The 21,440-nt window shown below is 47.1% G+C and overlaps 1 protein-coding gene across 1 annotated transcript in view; it reads right to left on the reverse strand.

The window, feature by feature from the left end:
• The window catches only part of CD81 (CD81 molecule), a 43,437-nt gene that overhangs the window by 4,970 nt on the left and 17,027 nt on the right, over positions 1-21,440 (reverse strand). Inside the window, exons 3-5 of the mRNA XM_062575979.1 lie at positions 6,729-6,826; positions 3,260-3,334; positions 802-909 (exon numbers count right to left, since the gene is read on the reverse strand). Coding sequence (XP_062431963.1) covers positions 802-909; positions 3,260-3,334; positions 6,729-6,826 — 281 coding nt within the window. The remainder of the gene's footprint in view (positions 1-801; positions 910-3,259; positions 3,335-6,728; positions 6,827-21,440) is intronic.

The raw sequence follows: 21,440 nt of genomic DNA on the forward strand, positions 1-21,440 counted from the left end.
AGAAAAAAAAAAGGGAGAGGAGGACAATTAACTCTCCAAATTCATTTTTTTATTTGCATGCAATGCAGCTGCTTCCTGCAATAACTGCAGATACATATGTTTGGCCTCAATAGCTTGGAAAAGAAAGAACACAATTCTCTCCAGAGATTTGCTTCCTGCTGAGCAGAGGAAGTACTCTTGGAATTAGTTCCTCAGAGCAGCATTTTTCTTCCGTTGAATTTTACTTAATCAGGGGTACTGAAGTAAATGAAAAGCAACTTAATTAAAGCTGAGGCCAGACTTCCTAGCATAGCACAAAGGACAATAATTAAAGGCAATGCAACTCTGTTACTTGTCATCTAAGAACAACAAACTTCACAAGTTAACTCAAATGTAGCATCATCTACTTTAGACCACAATTTCTGTTCATTTTCCTGACCCCCATTTGTCCTCCTTTCTACTACATTCTCATTTCCTGTTGCTACAAATAATTTCTACAAAGAAGAGATTCCTACATAAAGCTTGGAGAACAGGCATTCCTTTGCTGAGAACATTTTTGTCCCAGTTCAATCCTAAACATCGTAAGTTTCAGAGTTGCCTTTACTTCTTTCTCAAGAACTTGTAGTTCCAACTTGCTCCCTCCACCTCTGTGGGGAGCAGCGTGTGCACAGTGACGGTTGTTTCTCACCCCTTGCAAGCTGACACGCAGGATGCCCCTTTGCATGCCCCTTCACAACACACAGGATCCTGCTCATCAGCAGTTACTTTGGCCAGCTGCACATAGCCTAAGCAGAGTGTGCAATACGGACTCCAACATCTTACCGTTTCATGAAAGGTCTTCACTACAGCTTTCCCGTTGTTTGTCTCCGATTCTGCCATGAGTGCTTGTTGAAATGCTTGGTCATAGAACTGCTTCACATCTTTAGCTATCTAGGGAAGGCAGGAAAAAATCCCTTTTAACCAGAGGACAACAAGGAAACATATCCAGCAGATGCACCTGAACATAGCAGGTTCTTTCTAACATCACTCACAGGTAGATAAGCAGTTTTTAATGCTGATTTTTCACACAGATTAGTAAAAAAAGGTCTTTCTTTTACAGGAATCAAATTCTTCTAGTATTATGAAGAGCAACTATTAAGATCCTCATTACCAGCTAGCAGGTTTCAGCCAACATTATTCAAATGCTTTGAGCTCTCTAGCAGGCAAAGCCAGCCAAGCCATGGATGGTGAACCGCAAGATCTGAGATAGTCTTCAGACTGCATGGATTTGTTATTGCGGTCAGAAACAGCTTGCTCTGACCTACAGTATACCTAGAAATGAAGCAAGCAGGCATTAGGCTTCCTACTGAGGATGCAAAGGAAGGACACAGTAGGAAAGCTGGGAGGAGCTGGGGTGGGCAAGCAAGGAAGTTTGTAGCTATGGGCACTTCAGCTTACAGTCTGGCTTGGAGGGAATGGTAAGAATTTGAGAGAGATTACACACTGAGCCTACGCAGGCAGGTCATTTAGCTCAGGAAAGTTTAGGTTTGCAGATCTAGGCACCTCTGTCCTGTATATGGTTTTATTAGTAATCCTGGCCGTGCTCTAACTCTGCCACCTGCTCCCATGAACTGCAGCCACTCGTGGGGGAATGTGGCAACAGCCTCTGCTCCACAGAGCAAAAGGAAACCTTAAGTTCAGAGAAGCTGAACTTGTGGCTTCTCCTCTAACAGCTTCCAACAATTAGGGAAAGACAGAGGAAAGGAGGACATGCAAGAGAAGCAGATGAAAAAATATGAGCAAGTACAAAAGGGAAACCGCTTTCCAGAACATCTGTTCTCAGCAGTACATGCTAGATTAGCAAATGAGAAAGAACTGCAGTAAAAGAGAGAGTGATTTCGATCAATGATTCCACACTTTCTCCATTTTTGCTCCAAAGCCTTGTTTTGGAGGGCAATATTCTCTGCTCAAACCATTTGATTTTGGTACAGGGACAAATGAACCCTAACTTCTTGCCACCCTCCCTGCATCTAAACTAGCTCAGGCAAACCATGGACAGAGCAAGACTGCCTCCAGTTTCAAGAAGCAGCATCCTACACCTACTTCATCAGGAGACAGCTACCCCCCAAAGGAGTACCACTGAGGGCTGTGAAAACAGGTGTAGTTTCCACCTTTTCCACAGCTGCCAGGGTCTGCCTGGTGGGGTAATGCATCAGTAAGGTGTCCGCTCCCCACACGTGGTTCATCACACCTCCATAAGCAACTGTTACTGACTCTCCTCGGCTCCAAACACACAGCACTTGCTTTTCCTCCCCTCATTGCTAAACGGGATGCATCAGGCAGAGGCAGGGGAGAAGCAAGTTGTGCCCCATCAGTGGGACTTCTAAACTGGCCATTTGTTAAGGCTGAAAGAGCAGACAAGACCAACAGTCTGCCACCATTCATTTTAAATTGCACAAGCAACTGTAACTGGCTTAGGTCATTGTCCTTGGCAAATCCTAAACTTCTCAGCTTTATGCTGTGGTATCCAAGCACCTTCTCCCCAGACTCAAGAACAACTGCCACAGAGAATTCCTCGTCATTTGGGATCTTCATTTTTGTGCGCCAGCTCAGTCACACATCGTGGACTGCTGGGGATTCACAAACTAACGTGCATGAGGCACACTGCTCGGGAAAGGTTAATTAGCTCGCCAAAGTTGCTAGGAAGCAGCACCCTGCCTGCACAGTAATAAGCTTAGCCACAAAGAAGTTTATTCTGCCCAAGTCACTCTCTTCTGCGAATCACTACAAGGGTGTTTCCATTCCCAACCAAACTGGTCATCTGGGGCCTAAGTGTATTTGAAAGCAAAGCAGGCCACCACCTACTGACATAGCTGACTCATGTTCCTTAATAAAGGCAACATTTCCTACTTTGCCAGAGATCCTAATGTTGGCTTTCAGCACCAGAAATCCCCTTCTCTCCTCTCCATGGTACCGAGGATGTGCAGATGGCTTTACTTCACAAATTTATACAAGAAGCAACTAATGCTGTGACTGACAGTGTGGTGGGAACTAGGAGACCCAGTTGGGACCCAGAGATCTTTATTCCAAACATTGCACTACAGACTGTAAGAGGCAGTATCTGCCATCAAGTGTTCACATTCAGAGAGGTGAAGAGCAGTTAAGTGACCTGCCCAGGTTACACAGCTAGCCCAAGCTCCCATGTCTCAGTCAAGGACCTTAACTACAACTTGTACAAGGATCCACTGCAGTTGTGTCCAGCGTCCTACTCCCACAAATTCAGGTTTCAGAGTCACCTTACCTGATCTCTGTTGACAAAACCCCAAATTCCAGCTGCAACTTCGCAGGCAAACAGGATCACCAGGCAAGTAAAGAACTGTAAAGACAAATCAAGAGAGAGACATTTAACATATTTGGCTATGGCAAAAGAAGTGATGAGGTGGGTAGGGGTGTGGAACAGTATTTCTAATGATGGAGGAGATCAGAGCAAGGTGTTGCCTGACTTGAAATCATTTTTCTCTTATGCAGACACACTTTGCCCAAACACATTTTCCTAAAAGTCATCAGGTGCCTTCCCATGTCTGAACTTCCTGCTGCTATGCTTAAGCACACATTGGCAGTCATTTCCAACACAGGGATGAGCAGGTATGAGGACGGCCTGCACAAGAAGACAACTTGTTTCTCTTCATCTGGCTGCAGAAACATTCAGGCAAGCTTCCTACTCTGCTTCAGATGCTCCAGGGATGGGAACTGCTAGTGCAGGGTTAAAAGAACATTTCAGCTGCTGAAGAGCAGCAGGGCATCAGGGTATGATTTATGGCCAGCGCTCTTGGCATTCACAGCCCTGCAAGGCTACTGCAGTTTTTTGCATAAATACTAATACTTATGTCTTCCCACAGCCCTACCCTGTTGGTGCAATTACAAAACTTCTCCTACTTCTCCTCCTCCTCTCTGCCACCCCAAAGCCTTTCTCCATCTTTCTGTTCATATCCCGGAAACATTTTTTGATGGCCCATCTGTTCAACTGGAAATGGAAAGCTTTAAAGCTCATACAAAGTCAAGTAGGAAAGGAAGGACAACTGAACTCCACACACAGTCCACATTACCTCAGTGACAACACTGCCCTCAATGATTTCTTTCTGAGAACCCCTCCAAGTTGGTAAGAGATGTCATGGAAGTAGAGAAGCAAAAGAGGTGGATGCAGCCAAGGGAAGATGTAAGAACATGATACAGGGCTGCACGATAGTCCTGGTCGTGGGCAGTCTGTTTCAGGCACACTCAAGACATTTTCTTCAAAAGAGGAAATGGGAGTTTCCAAAACTATGCTGCAAGCTGGCTTTGTGTGCAAGAGCCTTCCAGGGCTAGAAGATTCTTGTGTGCAAGAGCAAGAGATATTAAAAAAAAAAAAAAAAAAAAAGTAAACGAGACTACTGGTCTCCTGCAGGAAAGGACTTCAGACATCCTTATCCAGTCCCAGAGCAACTAACTCCGGTTTAAACACTCATCTATCTCTGGCTTTTCATGGACATGTTAGGGGAACTGGGTCCCACTTCCCTCCAAGGAAGCATGCCACCCTTACCCAGCAGGCGCAAGGCCCATGTAATTCCCTGGTTAAGCACTAGGGCACACTCTTGCAATGGTTACCCTCCAGTGAAGAATGGCTTATTTATTCCAGGTTTGGAGATATAATTTTGCAAGGATTTAGTTTTGCCAGTTGGTTGCAACACACCCAAGATGCAGTTTTACATGGCAGAAACACGGCTGTGCTCCTGACCAGGCATTTGGATCTGCCCCAGTATGAAAACTGCCCACTGCAGGCTGAGTGACTTCCTCCCACATTGCTTGAATCTTGCCACTCAGTTTGCACTTGAGCTTCTGCAGATGATTTGGCTACTGTGAAGGTCCTGATGCTTCCCCCATGCAACAAGCCCATTCCTCTGTAAATATTTCCTTTGTCAGCTGGCTGCAAGAGAGATCACAGCAGAAAGCTGCTGCTTTCCTGTGCCACGTTGAGTACACTGCCTGGAAATGTCTTTGCTGCACAGTGGGAGCGCAGGTCTCCCAGTGCAAAGGCAGACAGCAGAAGGTGTCTTGAGCCTGCACTTGGCAAGCTGAGTTGCAAAGAGATATGGGTAGTGCACAGCAGCTAGAACTGCTAATTTTAGCCAAAGCAGCCGGTTTCACTGTCAGGCCTCAGGTACATTGTACCATCTGCCCTTCTAATCCTCTTTCCAACTTCAAGAGGGAATGAAGGGTAACTCAGGTTCTCTAATCATTTGTGTTAACCAAGAAAAAAAATAAAATAAAGAAGAAAATCTAAAGCTGCCAGGCCTTCACTAGAACAAGTCCTGTCAGATTTGTGCAGGGGCTCCTACCAGCTCAGTAGCAGTGGTAATACTGCAAACTCTTGCAGTAGCTTTCACCCACAGATGTTCAAAAATGCTTTGTAAGAGTTGCTCAGAAATGCCACGTTCCTACTGCAGATATGGAATCAGAAGCACCAAGAGTGAAGCAACCTGCTCACAGCAAGAGCAAGAGCCAGGGAAAGAAGCTCCATTTCTCTGTCCCCCAATCCATTCTATACCCATAGGTCACTCTGCACAAATGAACAAATTTTCATCTGAAAAAAGCCAACTGCTGACAAGTCCCCCCCCCCGACCTTTTCTTTTATTTACCTTCCTCCTCCTCTCTCTTTTTTTTTTTTTTTTGGGGGGGGTGTGGGAGGGGTGGGAGGTGCTTTTTGGAGGCCTTTCCAATTTCTGGTCTTCCCAAGCACAACATGCCAAAAACTGACACACTTTAAAAAGAGCCTGTGAACGTATCTGCTGCTTGTCTGTGTTGTGCTCCTCCACTGAGCAGCAGCAATTCTGCAGGCAGCTCCACTATGGGAGGTGGCAGAGAAAAATCTCAGAAACCACAGAAGCAGGCTTGCTCCAAGAGCAACAGAACACAAGAACCCATGGGGCAAATCACACAAAGCCCACACTGAGAGTGACCCTTCACGATGTTTCCCCTCGAGGTTGGCAGTTCCTGCCTGGTGGTAGTTATGGAACATGGAAAGCCAGAAAAGACTGGAATCTAGCTTAAAGCTGGACCACATGTGGGAACTTGCTTTAAATGAATGGGTCTCCCTTACCCCCATGGCAAAAGCTTTTGGTATGGCTGCAGTTTGTGCAATTGTTAAGATCACTGCATGCTGGGAATCCCAAGCTGTTGCCTCCCATCAGAGGTGCCTGTAGCACTTTGGTGGATTTACCTTGATATCCTCACTAAAATATTGCAGGAAATCTTTCCTGCTTCCTAGTTTAACTGATCAAAATTAGGTGATTCCTTAAAAGAACTGCTCAGAAACAGACTGATTTCCAACGAGGGGTCATGTGAAGTGGTAGGGGACATACAGTAAGAAAGAGAGAGGGTTTTGTGACTGCTTGACAAGACAGCCAGAGACGGTGGTGGGTGCGTACACAATGCAGAGCACGGATCACCCAGAACCCTGCTACTCGCACCTCTCCTGCTACGCTGCTGGCTTCTGCTTCTGTCCGGCTGCCAGGCACATGCATGACCTTGCAGCACGTGCTCTGACTCATCCAGAGCACGGAGGTAGAGATGCCAAACAGCTCTGCATCGCCCCTCACAACTGGACACAGGCATGAGCCAGTTCCCATCCACTTTGTCACATGCTCTCCTGGGCTCCGTTCATCTCGAACGTCTCCAGCAAGGACAGCACTGTGCCACGCCACACAGCACCAAGCAAGTTTTGTGCCTCTTACCGTTCCCAGAAGGCACTGCGACTCCTGAATAGCACCGTAGCATCCCAGGAACCCCACGAACATCATGACAGCGCCAACTGCAATCAGGATGTAGATCCCTGCAAGGGGAAGCGAGAAGCAAATATGTTACTGCAGAACCGTATATGGACACAGCTGAATATCCAGTCAGACATGTTGGCTCCCTGCAACAACTAACTACAGGTGTGCATAACTAAGGCCTAAGATATACAGAAGTAGAGGTGTCTGCGGACCTATCATGGGCTTCCACCAGCAGAGAAAACCAGCATGTCTTGCCTTATTTCTTGCTCCTGTCCTCCTCTTCTGCTGACACTAATGTTCTTGGACAATACGCAAATGTTGCTGACAGAAACAATCAATTGTTAAGTTCAGACTGTATTTCAGGACACTCCTATTATCCCTCTCTTTGAAATAAATATGATCATTTTGGGGTGAATTTGCCCAAAGGTGTCTTCTTCATAAACCAACACCTGATTGATCATTCTGCTGCTACAGCAGCGCATCCATGCAAGTTACACAACATACACAACTCAGATCTCAAGGAGTTCAAAACTAGTAATTTAAGACTCATGTTAAGCTTTTAAGGAACCTACAGAAACTTAAAACAACAACAATAACCCAAAGCCCATCCTCCCCCACTCAAATCACAGGAAATCCACAGAGCTGGATCAATAATAGGAAGGGTGTAGTGAGGAAGACAAAGGCTTTACAGTGTCCTGAATGCTGTACTACGGCAATTCCCATGGCATGCTATTTTAAATGTTTGAGCAGAGGAGATAAAAGCAGCTGGTTGATACATCTATTTAAATTAACAATAAAGCTAATGGTTTATTTATATTAAATAATATACAAGCATTTTTTCCTGCTAATGCTTTAAAGACAGACAAGTGACGAGACTAAGGGAAAAGCACTGCTGCAGCTTCTTGTTAAATATAATCTATTTTTGGGGTTTTTTAATAGCTTCTACAGAGAAGAAGATTTTTTTTCCAACTTATTAAAATTGTTCAGTCAACTTACTCTACAAATAATTCAAAGCTTGGAAACCAGGCAGTTGGGGAAGACCAAAAAAAAAAAAAAAAAGAAAAAAGAAAAAAGAAAAAAAAAAGAAAAAAAACAAAGGAATGAAAATTTACTCACTCAGGAAAATAAAACTTAGCAAGAGGCTCAGATCTGCTAGTTCTAATCCCCTACCAATCTTAATGGCCAAATGCCAATAGCTCAGTTAAAGTTTGTTTCCTTTTCTGAAGATAGAGGGTTTTATTTTAAATGTATCACACACATGTAATGTATTTGCAGCTAATGTTCTTAAGTATTGAGGTTCTATTTTGTAAGTGAATTTTACTTCCCATTCAAAAGCAACTCAACATGCAAAAAAAAAGAAAAAAAAAAAAGCAAACAATTGGTTAAAAATGAGGCAGGTGAGGCAAGACTGCAATCACCATTTTTAAACTACAATGAGAAAAAAAACCTGAATCTGACTAAACATATATTAAGCACTTTGTATTTAACAACAATTCAGTGAATCTTCCTAAGAGGTACGTTCCTTCAACTAAAGGTTTTATTTAGCTACAAGTCAAAATGTTTTTGTAGTTATCAGTTAGTCAACTCCCCTTTAAGAATAGAACTAAAACAAAGTACAAACACAGCCCAAGATTAAACCTGCTTTTACATGCCTGTCATGTTTATTGTTTAAGATTTCTCTTATTTTCGTAACTTTCAACCAATCGTCTGATAACTTTAGTTTAAAGAGCATGCAACACTGATACGGTTGCCCCTACCGACTTCACGGAGAGCCAAGTTAAGCCAATGCAAACTCTCCTCAAAAAACCAGGTATAATAATTTCAACTTGCTTAAAGACCCTATACGGATATGTCAAACTTGGAAAAGGTTTAACTTTTGCTCCTTCGGTTCCTCTCGTTTAAAAACAAAAGTCATCAGCACCTCAACGCCGCAGCACAACCACAAAGGCCAACCTGGCGAAACCTGGCAACGGAAACACTGCGCGAGCAGCTTTCGCACCGGGACTCTGCTAACACCAGGACGAGGAGACAATGCTTGTCACCAGCGGTGCATTTATACAATACCTCCTGCTATATTTAGCTGACAGCAAGAGCGAGGAAAACAAATGGAGGGGAAACGAAGCCACAATGGAGCAGGCTGACCCAGGAGGAACTTCCACTTTGCGAAACCTGATGGGAGCTGTAGCTGGCGATGTTCTCCCACCACCCATTTAGCCACCGTTAGCAAAAGGAACTAGCTGCATCTTCTGGGGGCTACCGAAGGGACTTCACCGTGACGCGTGTGGTATCCACAAATCCAAACAGCAGCTTGGAAGCCGTTACTGGAGTAAACAGCCGGCCATGAAGGCAAAGAGGGACAAAAAGGCCTTGTACAAATGTGGATGAAGAGGGAAAAATAGGCTGGAGAAACTCAGGAAGAGTTTCTTGGAAAGAACAGGCCAACGGTGAAAGTTTTGTGGGCCTGCCTGAATTGGAATTAGATGATTTTGCCCCAGCAGCTAAAAACCTGCTGTTGCTGGCTGTGGAAGGAGAGGCAGAGAGCGAAGGCATCTGCTGATGAACTGGCTGCGGCAGGCTGGCTGAAAGCCAGCGCAGCCAGGCAGCAGGCTGTGCTGTGCACAGGGAGGGAAAGGAGGCTCCCAAGGGGTGAGGCGTGATGGGAAGACATTAATGCATCCTGTAAAGTGAAGACTGTCTGCTGGACACCTGCCAAACTCCACAGACACTGATCAAGAATTTCAGAAGCTACATAATTGCTGTTTCAAGAAGAACAACATATCATCAGTGATCTCTCAGAAATAGGTCTGCTTATTATCACCAAAATATGCCAGCATCCAGGAAACAGCTCTTTTTCCTCTCTGACTTTTATCAGAATTATTGCTGGCAGTAAGTTTTCAACCCAAAATGGGTCAAGATTTTGCATCTTAAAGGCCTGGGTGGCTCAACTAAACTAAACAGTTTTGATCACAAGAGATCTCTCCAGGAAAATCCATTTTGATCACCCCTGAGTATAGCAGGTTCTGAATTCTCCTCTTATTACCATCAGCAGAGAGAAGACAGAAAACCGAGCTGGGAACAAGGGGGTTGCAACAGCTGGAGAAGTCAATGTTCATACTGATAGATGGGTGAGAAGTAGATATAACAGATCAAGACAGCTGTCTTAAAGATAGGTTCCTGTAGCACGATGCTGCAGGTACCCCAACAACCAGCTCACTTCCATGGTTTGATAGAAGATTTGGTTCATAAATTCTTCAAAATAGACATTGAAGGCAACTTCCCAGTCTAAGCAAGTAACTAGGAGATGAGCAGGACAACTAAGAGACTTAGAATGTTTCTGCCTGAAAATTGCGAGATACAAAGCCCAATAAGAACCTCAGCTGATGGAGGTGACTAAGAGGAAATAGATACCTGCCATGCTATAGAAGTCTTTCAGATGCTTCTGTACTTGCTTTTTGTTGGTGTTTGTGCAGCTTTAAAAAGAAAGAAAAACAGAACAAAAAACATCTGCTGAGATTCCATTCCAGATAGGCTATCCAGACCCCCGACAGACAACCAAGGCCCCAGCATCCTACTTTTCTCCCTGCAAATGCTTTGCCAACTTGCTAGAGCCAACACTGAGCATCAGAGAACATCACTGAAAAAATAAGACTGAAGGAAGGAAGGAAGGGAAGATTTTAAAGTTTGCCAAACTGCCCAGACAAATTCTTCTTCCAAAATAGTCAAAATTGATTTAGCTTTTCTCATTCTTCAGCAAAAACACAAGTGTAGTCCAAGAGGGGAGGAAAAGTCCAGGGGAGACTTTTATGGAAACGTATGTAAAAGCAAGGGAGCAAACTTCTGTTCCCAATGTAGCTGTCTGTGAGCTTGCACATTGGAAGGCACACACAACACTTTCTGAGGAGACAAGATCTGCTAAACCCTACAATAAAAGAGACAGAACAAAACAGGACATCAGAAGAAAAGGAGGGGACAGAGCTCCCAGACCATGCTCTGGTCCAGCTGAGCAGGCAGCGGAAGAGCTCCAGCTCTGGCCAAGCTGGTTTCCAGCCCGACTGACCCCACATCCTACTTGGCATTTCCTGACCCGAGTCTGGCGGATGGAAGTTGTTCAGTGGGAGATGCAGGAACATGTAGCCAAGTGGGGGAGAAGGCTGTGACAACTGGCCTGAACTCAGAAACCCACAGAAAGCCTGGAAGGCTTTCAGGATCAAAGCCAGCTTCATTTGGAGGCACAAACAAGTGGCTTTTGTAGAGTCTCCTTTGTCAGTGCCAGGCAGAGCACTGCTGCCTGCAGGGAGGCAATAGAGTGGGGCTGCTCTCTGGAGTTTATTTAAAAGCAAACACAAAATACTTAATGGAACAATACGGTCTTGTACAATAAGGGCACCACAGCTAGCAGCGTCGCTCTATGAAAATACCATGTTGAAGGTTGCATCAGAGAACAAAAGACAACCCAAACTTCCAGTCGCACCCTTTGGATCGTGTGAGTTTTCCCATGCCCATCTGTCCCCTAGAGGCAGAAGGGCTGGTGCCCTGTCTAGCTTTCCAGCCTGGGTGCCAGGCAGCCGATGCACTATTCCACAGCAGTCACGGCCTAACCGGGAACAACTGACCCTTTTCCCAGAAAGGGGCCAGCTGAGCTTTCATTCCTGGCAGATGGCTATGATGACTGCCAGTGTGGCTTTGGCCCTTGTGACTGGGAGCAGGACATCTGCTGTGCTTTTCCTAAACAGCATGCTATACCTTCCCTGAAGCCAGGTATGATTCCCCCACCTGAACTCTCCTTGCTATGCAAGCATCACAGGTGAGATCAACCCTGTTACCCTAAAGTGGATCAGAAACTCCTCGGGGCACTGAAGAAGCACCCACTTCTCCAGGGCTCCCTTTTAGCTGGTGTGGCTCTGCAGGAGCAAAGCCTCATCTGCTTCCCAATTTACTTGAATGACAGCTGTTTGAGGGTTTTTAAAATAAGAAATGCTGCTCATCCTAAACAGAAAGTAAAACCAGAGAGGTACGAAAACCGAAGTACAGTGCCTACAGTAATCCTACTCCCTCCAAACGAAGCTCCAGGTGTGGCCCTGGGAGCCAGAGCTGCAGCAATGACAGTGAACAAAGTTTATAGATATGCATGATGCCAACATGCCTCTGCATCCTCAAACACTATAGCTCTCAGACAACACAGCAGTAAGCAAGACTGCTGAAGTCCCCATGTGCAACTAGCCATTCATGAAAGAAAACCATGAGCAACAAAAACTACATCATGGGGAACTGGAAGGACGACTCAAGACAGGTGGTACCAATCTTGTCCACAGTCTCCTATCTCATTTTGAGAGCAAGACATACAACAGAAAGCTTTAGGACTGAGGGTTTTTTTTTTTCTTCTTCATTACAGAGAAATTCAGGGTCCCATCTTAGTTCAAAGAGCGAGCAACACAATCATGGTATGGGGTGAAAGTATCCATATGAAAAACAAAAAATACATGTTGGAGATTGTGTCACTTCAAACCTGAACCACAGATTTGTTCACCTCTCCCTCTTCACAGAGGCTGCTGCACAGGTCCAGTTTCCAGATACTTTTGCGCAATGAGGAAGTGACCAGCATTCATCCTGGTAGCAATGGACCTCATAAAGCTTTAGCTGTGAAAAGACTCTGAATTCTCAGACCCAAAAAACTAAAGTCATTAAGCACCTCCTCCTGGATGATGGTAGGGGAAGGGGAGGAAAGGGAAAGGGAAAAAAGAGAAAAAAGAAAAGAAAGAAAAAAGGGGGGGGGGGAAAGAAAAAAAAAAGAAAGAAAGAAAGAAAGAAGGCAGTAGAGGCCTGCCTAGCTCCCAGCCCAAGCAGATGACGCTTCCCTGGAGGGCCCTCTCCTTCTAGGCCAGTAGGAAACAGGACACTAAGAACTGGGAATGGGGGAGGGACAGTAAAAGACTGTATTCACTGTCATTACTCATTTTAGCATTGGAGCCACATAGCTACTGCCTGCAGCGTTGTAAAACCCAAGTCCTGTCCCTGCTGAGTTCACTGAAAATCACTTAGAAATAATAATAATAGTAATAATAAAGCATTAAAAAAAAACAAATAAAAGGAGGAACAAGAACAGTGTGGTCCCTCTAAAACAAGCGGGGAGCTGGTCAGCACAGGACAGCCCTGCTCTTGTGCCATGCTGGGCTCGCTCTGCATTGCGCAAGGTGGTCCCATGGTTCTCCAGTGGCCGTGGGGCTCCTGGCAGCGGGTGTTTCCACTCCCACTCACCGCTCCCCCATTTCACCTCTCCCTCAGCAGCTTTAACTTGTTAAGCCCAGGTGGCACTCCAAGCCTGGCCTGTCTGCTCTGCCTGAGCCCCCGCTGGGCTGCCCTTTAAAACTGGGGAGAAAGCAGGGCCGGGGCTGGCCGAGCTGCTGGGGGAAGGCAAGGGGATGTTTTCTGGTTTCTCATCTCGACAGTCAGGCTCCCTGGGGGAGATGCTACGAATCGAAGGCTTTGCAAACCTCCAAGAGATAAAGGAAAATCTCTCTGTGCCTGGTGGTCTGTAGAGTCTAAAAAAAATCCGAGGACTTGCTGTCACCTCCACAGCACGGAAGGGGGAGGTGGGAGGAAGACTCCTCCGCATCCTCTAGGATTGATCTTGGAAGAAGGCCATCTACAAGGGCAAAACGCCCTGACCACAGCACGCTTCCTTTGGACTTAAGGGCAAGATATTTGCAGGGAGCGGGAAGTCTCGGGTGGGAGGGGAAGGGATAGCTACACCAGCCAGCTGGAGAGGGACGGCCTCCCTGGTATTTTTGTCCGGCAGCTCAGTGGAAGCAGCCCCAAATGTCCTCCCACCTCCAAGTCCCTCAGCTCATTCAGGTCCTGCAGAGCTGAGAGCACTTCACTGGGCATGCGGGGGAAAAGGAGAAAGAGCAGGGATGCCACAATATGACAACTAGGAAACCCTTCTTTCTCCTCCACCTCCCTCCACTCCTTTTCCTAAGGAAAAGGCTGCTGCTCTGTGGCTGCTAATGACTTCCAGATGGAACAGCAGCATCACAAGGAACGGAGAGCTCTCCTGGGGGCATGTGGCACACATGGGAAGATGAAAGGCCCCTCGGCTGGAGGAAAAAAGGAAGAAGGAAGCAAAGGACATGTTAGTCATAAAAGCGAACGGGAGGTGTGGGGGGAAAAAAACAAAACAATATCCCCATATGTGCATATACACACATCCCTACCCAAAGAGCTTCCAGAGATGCCACACACATTTTCTCTGTTTTGCTTAGGTGGGACATGCAGGAAGGGGACTTTAGTTTCCAAATATCAGGGTGCATGCAGAGGAGTGGAAAAAAGAGCTAGGAAGAGGTCTACTACATGTTTCCGTACATGTAGTATACAACATACTGGAACATGCCAGACCAGCCTCTGCTGCCCCAGACTACCAAGTTTATGGACATCTGTATATGACCTGAGGTTTCAGCCACTGGGAGAACCCAAATCCAGTTAGAGGACTTTTTGTGGACTCTTCAGTGCCTAAACACATGACATAGCTCTCGAAGCTACTAGGTTAAACTGCTGGAAGTTTTAAGTTTGGCAGAAGCTACCTTTGGTACAGGTCCTCCACCACAGTGACAACTGGAGGGGACAGACTCGGGGTGAAGGAGGAGGACAACTACTACAATTTTAGTTTGCAGAGTGAATGATCCTCAGGAGTTGGTTACAACAAAGATATACTGAATTACCATTAAATACATCTCGCACACTAACTTTAACACTTTTGCTATATGCAGCTATCATACTAAACCCATTACATAAGAGTTAGTCTGAGATATTGCAGAGTTTCATTACCGTGATGACACGTCCTATTTTGTTTGCACACTTGCGGCGAAAGAAAATGAATTCTATGATGAAAATAGAAAGAGAATATCGTAACGCTGTTACATATACTGTTCAGTCTCAGAGAGATTTTTGCATTAAAACTACTATTTTAAGACTTCCTTTATTACTAAAGTTGATCTATATTGATTAAAGCAAACTCAGAATCAGTAGATCTCAGCCTTTTTTACCCTTTCTTCTTCAAACACTTGAATAAAATTGTTATTTCTGATTTTCTTGGTTCTCAGTAATTTTAGGATCTATTGAGATGTGTAAAGTAACTTGTCTAAGTAAACTGAAGTACATTTTCATTCTGCATCTGAAGAGGAGAATACACCTGTCCAGAGGTCTTGCTAAACCAATTTATTTAGGTGCCTAGACACACACCTTCCTTTAAAAACTGGGCAGCCAACTCACACGGCCTCAGATTTCCTTTAGGGGACTACAGAGAATTAGATTATCCTAAACTTTTCAGAAAAGAAAAATGCATTTACTCCTATTAAAAAAAATCCACATAGATACATATTTTTAAAATAAACTATTTTGTTCCCTATGATTTAGGACCAAATGCAAACCCTAGTTCATGCTCGCAAGCCCATTACACTTTTCCACAGTTAGCATGCCTACTGGCAAACCACAGACTAACCCAGGGCTTGAAGTAGTACAGCATAAGCAGGTGACAGAAGAAAGTAGACCTAGACCAGCTGCATGTATCTGCAGGGATCACTGCACAGCATTATGCCAAGACAAAAGGCAGATTTCCACTACTGTTTATTACAGGACCAAGGTATCTTTCTACAGAAAGTTTAGCAGAAGATTTCCTGAGCCGTTAAGTCTAGTCTCATGCTATAAAGGAGTTGGCCACCTTTAAAAGATGCCTCATGTTTCCTGAAGAAAGGGGATGAGAAAGCAGCAACAGCAGAAGACTCAGATCAGCTCTTTAAAGTGACTCAGCATTGCTCACACAAGCCAGCACTCGCCCTAAAACTTAGGGCTGCTGGTTTTCAGAGCCTTTGCAGAACACCGAAGTTCACAGTGCAACCCCAGAGTACGCCTCTGCAAAGAAAATCTCATCTCTGTGGAAACCCTGGAAAAGACTGCTTTGTCCAAGGCAGTCCTGAAAAGCCTAATGGGGGGGGGGGGGAAGCTGCTTTTATGGACAGAAGAAACCAATCCTTGACCACTGCTTAGCCAGTGTACATCAATGCAGTGCTACTCAGCGTGCGGCGAGCCGGCTAGGACATTATACACTGCTAGCCGGCTCTGGGACAGAGCAAGACTCACAGAGAGAGCGGCAGCACCTCACCAATTCCAAGGACAAATTTGCAGGTGCAACTATATTTTAACGTAAGGCTGGAACTTGCTAGCAGGAAGTGAGGCAGACTTAGAAGTGTCCCCCTGCTTTTTGGCCCAATGCTTAACTGTCTAGTCTGTGTGAAAGGCAGCTTGAACTCACTTCCAAGCAAAGAAAATGGATCGTATTTTTACGGAGCAGGATTGTGAAAAGTCTCCAACTTGTATAGTTAGAGAGCAGGGATTCAGCGTTGCCTAAAAACCACTTCTTCCGCGAGCCAGTCTCACCTGGAGTTTTAATGCAGAGTGCAGCTTAGCAGACATGAGGCATGGGGTTAAGATTAGCCTGACGCTATTGCTGCCCCAGTGTCCCCCCAGCTCCAGCAGACGTTGCATCAGGGCTGCCTGATCGGCTTGCGAGCAAGGTCTGGAATCACCACCATTTCCAGTCTTGTTGCTAAGGGGAGGCGGCAGGAAGAGGGAGAGAATGGTGCCTTTTTATTGAGGCAGCAATATCCAGAAGGACAGTGCAGACAGGGAGTGGCAGCCACAGCATCCAAATTTAATTCGCCATTGCATGCCTGTCCGAAACCTTAAACTCCTCCCAAGGAGTGCCGCTGCTGTAGCGCTCTTGGGGGGGGGGGCGGGGGGAAAGAAGACACTGCCAAGGAAATAAATTATTATTAAAAAGTAAAAATCAGGGCACAAAACTGAACAGGAGAGAGGGGGGGAAAAAAACCCCAAACCAGAACAGGGAAAAAAAAAAATCCAAAACACATCAACCCTCTTCCCCCTCCAAAAAGTATGTAGAAAAACCTCACCCCACCTCTGCATGTTTTTGTGCTCCTGCTTGCAGCTGGCCCCGCTCCCAGGATAATCAGAGCACTGGCTAGTGTTATTCTATCACTTGCTATTAACAGCTGGATACAGATTTCCTATTTTGGATCTGCTGAGTTAGAGCGAGGCCAAAACCACCCGACCGCGGCACTCTCCTCCTCGTCAGATGTTTTCAGGGAGTATAAACAAACAGGGGGTGCGGGGAGAAAGATGGGGCTCCCTCCCCACGGCTGCCCAGGACAGAGTGCCGGACTGGGCAGCCCAGCAGCAGGGGAAACGGGAAAAATGAGGGTTTCTCAGTTTGAGTTGAAGCTTCAAGGAAAACAACAATGACTTGAAGGTTTTTTTCACCCTGCTAAAAGCGTTTTGAGTATCTAGATGCCCGTACTCTTCCTTACATGCTGTATAATCGCTGCTGGCGCCAACACCTCCCGCCCCACTCCAGCCTGGTTACACCCGCAGCTGCTGCGCACCTCCGGCGGCTCTGCAGATGCAACCCCAGGCCAAAGCCACTCTGGCACAGGGCACATGAAGCCGCCCGGCCAGGTGGGAGGGAGTCCTGCCTTCCTCGCCTCCCCAGCGTGAGCCGCATCTCCCAGGCTGGGGAAAGGGCCAGAGGTGCTCCCAGCCAAACTCTTTGCGAGCAAAGCCTCCTGCAGCCTCGGCAGCAGGAAGGATGCTGCTGGCATTAAAACGGAGCATGGACTTGGTACAAGTCTCGTACGTTTGAGTTGGAACAGTTAAGGAAGTAAAGCCTGACTTGTTCCCGTTCTCCTGACCATCACCCACAGCTCCTCTCCCCTCCCACTGAGGAGCAGAGAAAACCAGGAACTCAGTGACAAGAGCTAAGTTACAGAGATTCTGGTCCACCCAGCAAGCTTGCCCTTATCCCCAGCTACCTGGCATGAGGCAGGACCTAGAAGGTTCATAAAATGGGCAAACTGCGGAGAATTTAAGTAAAGGATCAGCTCTGGGAGCAAATGGGTCTGCTCTTGAGTCAAGTTTCCACCCAGACCTGCTTGCTCAGCCAGCTCACTGCATGGCTGCTGGTGGCAACTGGACCACCAGCTGGTGGCAACCAAGCTCCATTGATATCAGCATCAGCGAACTATACCTTCAGGCAGTGAAAATACAGCACTGGAGATCACGAAGGCAAACTCTTGGGCAGGCTAGGCGCACAGCACAGAGCTGATCCCTGTGCTTGGGAAGGCAACTGGGCAGACTATCGCAGCAAGGCACACGAGCATCTGCAAACCAGGTCCCAGCAGCTCCTTCGAAGCTACCTCAGATAGGAGGGCACCTGCTATGAAACTGGTGAGGAAGTGACCTTATGGTTAGTGAGAGCTAAAGGTTTACCTCCCCTGCCCTTCCCTGTGGATGTAGGATCCACATGTCAATCAAGCATGTGCCAACAGCACATACAGGCACCCACTGTACAGTGTGGTGTACAAAGATTAGCCCTCAAAGTCATTGCTACCATGAATGTACAGTTTGCAATGACTCGAGCTCCCAGGGCTCCAGGTAAGTTCAGGGGATCCCTGCTGACCTTCTGCTTCTCCTAAACCCGCTGCACCCTTTTTTCTATCATTATGGTTGTAACTCAACAACATTGGTGCCTGTCACTCGCGTTTCCCCAGCAGCATAGCTACCTGCCTGCCTTATCAACACAGCAGCCAGCTCACAGAGGAGCTGCAATGTTGCAGTACAGTCCCACACCACACATTTGCTGCAAAGGGGCAGATCACTTCTCACCCTGCAACTTACCTTGCAAACCTTCAGACTAACTATTGCCATCATCAGACAGTATTGCTTTTGTCCTCTCTCCTTTCTTCCCCTACCAATTTGGCACTATGAACCACATGGCCATGGTTCCTGAATGGCCTGGCAAAAAAAAAAGCAGGAGGAAAAAAAAAAAAAAAAAAAAAACCCAAGCAAACAAACCTCAAATTCCCCACATGCATTGCTATGGACAACTGGTATTTATATACAGACCCCAAATGTTCCTCCTCCTACTTTTCCTCGTAGTACCACTATTTTCAGTGGCTGTTCCTGGACATCACATAAGCAAATGCTTGAAGGACAGTGTTCCTGGCTTTTTCCTCAATTAGATTAACTTCACTATTAATAGATAAAGAAACAGTTAACCAGTTGCTACTGCCTAACTTAGGAGTACTGCTTACAGCTATCTACAGTATCTTTGAATGATATTTTCTGACATAAGCTGGGCACTTCAGATGCAGTCTTATAGAAGGGTGAGAGGCAGGAAGGCTTCTGGTTTTGCAACTGCAAATACAGCTGAAGAGAAGCATTCACAGCAAGACGACCTAATCGCTCCCTGAAGATCGACTGCTGGCAAAGACAGTCAATAGGAGTTGGACATCTAATTGAGAGTCATGCTGGATTTCTAGAAGGTGACTTCTGCAGGGGGCTCCTCATAAGCTTTGTGTGAAGGAAAGCACAGGCTCTCTCTTCAATGCAACACAATATTCAGCAGTGCTAGAAAAGATACCCTTGCAAGTAAAACCACCTTAAAAACTGCATGCATACTACACCACAAGCCAAGCTCAGAGGAAGAGCAAGTACTGTCCTTTACAATCAAAAGAGCATGAAACTGCCATTCCAGCTACTCCCTAACCCAGTTTTGCTTCATCTGTAAAGCAGTGAAGCAGTTAACGTGCCATTTTCTGGAGCATTATGTCCACAGCCAAAATGAAAGTCCCAAAAGCAAAGACTGCAAGGAGTGGCCACTGTCAGATGTTGCTCAAGCTGCACTGAGAAAAAGCCTGTGAACAAGAGCTCAGTTTGCAACTTTTAAAGCCCAAAACACAACCATCTGGGCATGGTGGAAGGCCAAAGCCCTGGGGGAAGGTATTTCTTGTAGAAAACGCCAGCCTTCAGGGCTGCTCCTGGAGGGCCACAGCTGCCCGTGGACAGGGGAATCGGCAACAGCAGGTGCCTTTGGCGCACCAGGGCCAAGGAAAGCACACGGAGGAATGCCTGCTCTCCTCCCTGCTCCCTTCCCAGCGGGATCCTTGCCTCTTCCCAGCAGCTCGTCCCTTCCCTGACAGCAAGCAGAGGCTTTGCAGGGAGGCCCACATCAGCAAACAAGAACATGGTGGCGATGGGGGAGGAGAGAGGAAAAAAAAAAAAAAAAAAAAAAAGAGAGAGAGAGAGGCATGGAAGGCCTCCCTCCCCGCTTCTCATCGGAGGGGTCCAGCTGGCAGCGAGCCGCTGGAGCAGGGAGGCCCAGTGCACAGCGCGACGCGGGACAAACCCACCTCGGCTCTCGGCGCCGAAAACCCGCTCCGCCTCTGGGAAGCCCTCAAGCCCTGCAGCAGGCCAGGCACAGACAAACCTTGCGCCTTCGGTCCTCCTTCGCCGTCCTGCTCCCCACCGCACCCTCCCCCTCTTCCTTGCTGTCCAAGCCTGCGCGCGGGCTGCAATTATTTATTATTTTACCTTCCCAGCGACACTTAGACGCACGGCACTAAAGCAGCCTTTACAAAACAGCTTTAGCGTTGGGATGGGAGGAAAGGGCACAGGGAAAGACCTGCAGTCCCCACGCCACCCCTTCCCCACCTCTCCTCCTGGCAAGGTGCGGAGCCCGCAGCGCGAGTCCTCTTCCTCCGAGCCTTCTACTGCCTCCCGCAGCAGAGGCGCTCGCAAGCCTCCCGACGGACCCCGGGACAAGCCTTGCCCCGTGTGCAGGACTCCAAAAAGTGGCCTGCAAGGAAAACCAGCGCTGGAGGCCGAGCCCAAGCGCACGAGCGAGAGGCTCCCGCTTGCGGAGCGGGAACGTTGTGTGCGTGTGGATGCTGGACGCCAGAGGAGAAAAAATAGTGCGCCCGCCACTGCGACGGGAACAGCAGCTGCGAGCAGACGGAGGGGGAGGGAAGAGGGGGAAAAGGGGGTAAAAAAAGAAAAAAAAGAAGGGAATCCCAAACTTCAGACTCGAGAGGCCCCTGTAGGCGGGACGGCAGCTGAAAGAAGTACTCTGCTACTATTACTGAATGGAAATTACAGCCGCTCGAAGGAATGCAGGCAGCTCCGCTGCTCGATGCGACTTTAAAAAGACAGGCAGGCTCCAACCGCGGGCCGCTCACGGGCATCGGAAGGCCCTGCCGGGCGGCACCCTTCCCGCCTCAGCGGTCTGCTCCGCTGCAAAGGCGGCACGCCGTGCGCGTGAGGGGCACAGAGAACGACGGCGGAAAGCCTGCTGTTCCTGGCGGCAGGAGCACCTCCTGGAACACGCGGCCGCGGAAAGGACTCGAGCAGGTTATTTAGCAAGCCGGGAAAGGATATTGAAGAAAAATCCTGTAGGGAAGGTAGTATCACCTACAGAGGAGAGCAAGGCATTGGATTGGACTGGTTCAGCTCCACACAGCTTCCCTACAACCAGTCCATCTTTGGACTGAGCCCGCATTTCTTTCCATTTGACCAATTCTCCTAGTACCTTACAGAGAGGAGCAATTTGGGGCTTTCCTGCTTCTAAACACTCAAAAAGCCAGAAGAGACTCAGGCCTTGCTGTCAGCCAAAGACACTGTACATGAAAATAACAGTTAAGACTTCTCTCAGCAGGTAATCAGTCCTCTAGGAACTGCAGGCCAGGGCCACGGCGAGCATCGTTGCACAGGACGGACGCGTCTCTCACCCCAGCAAAGGAAAAGCAGAGCATCTGCTCAATTTTTTGATTT

Source organism: Rhea pennata, chromosome 5 (assembly GCF_028389875.1).
Source record: "Rhea pennata isolate bPtePen1 chromosome 5, bPtePen1.pri, whole genome shotgun sequence".
NCBI lineage: Eukaryota > Metazoa > Chordata > Aves > Rheiformes > Rheidae > Rhea > Rhea pennata.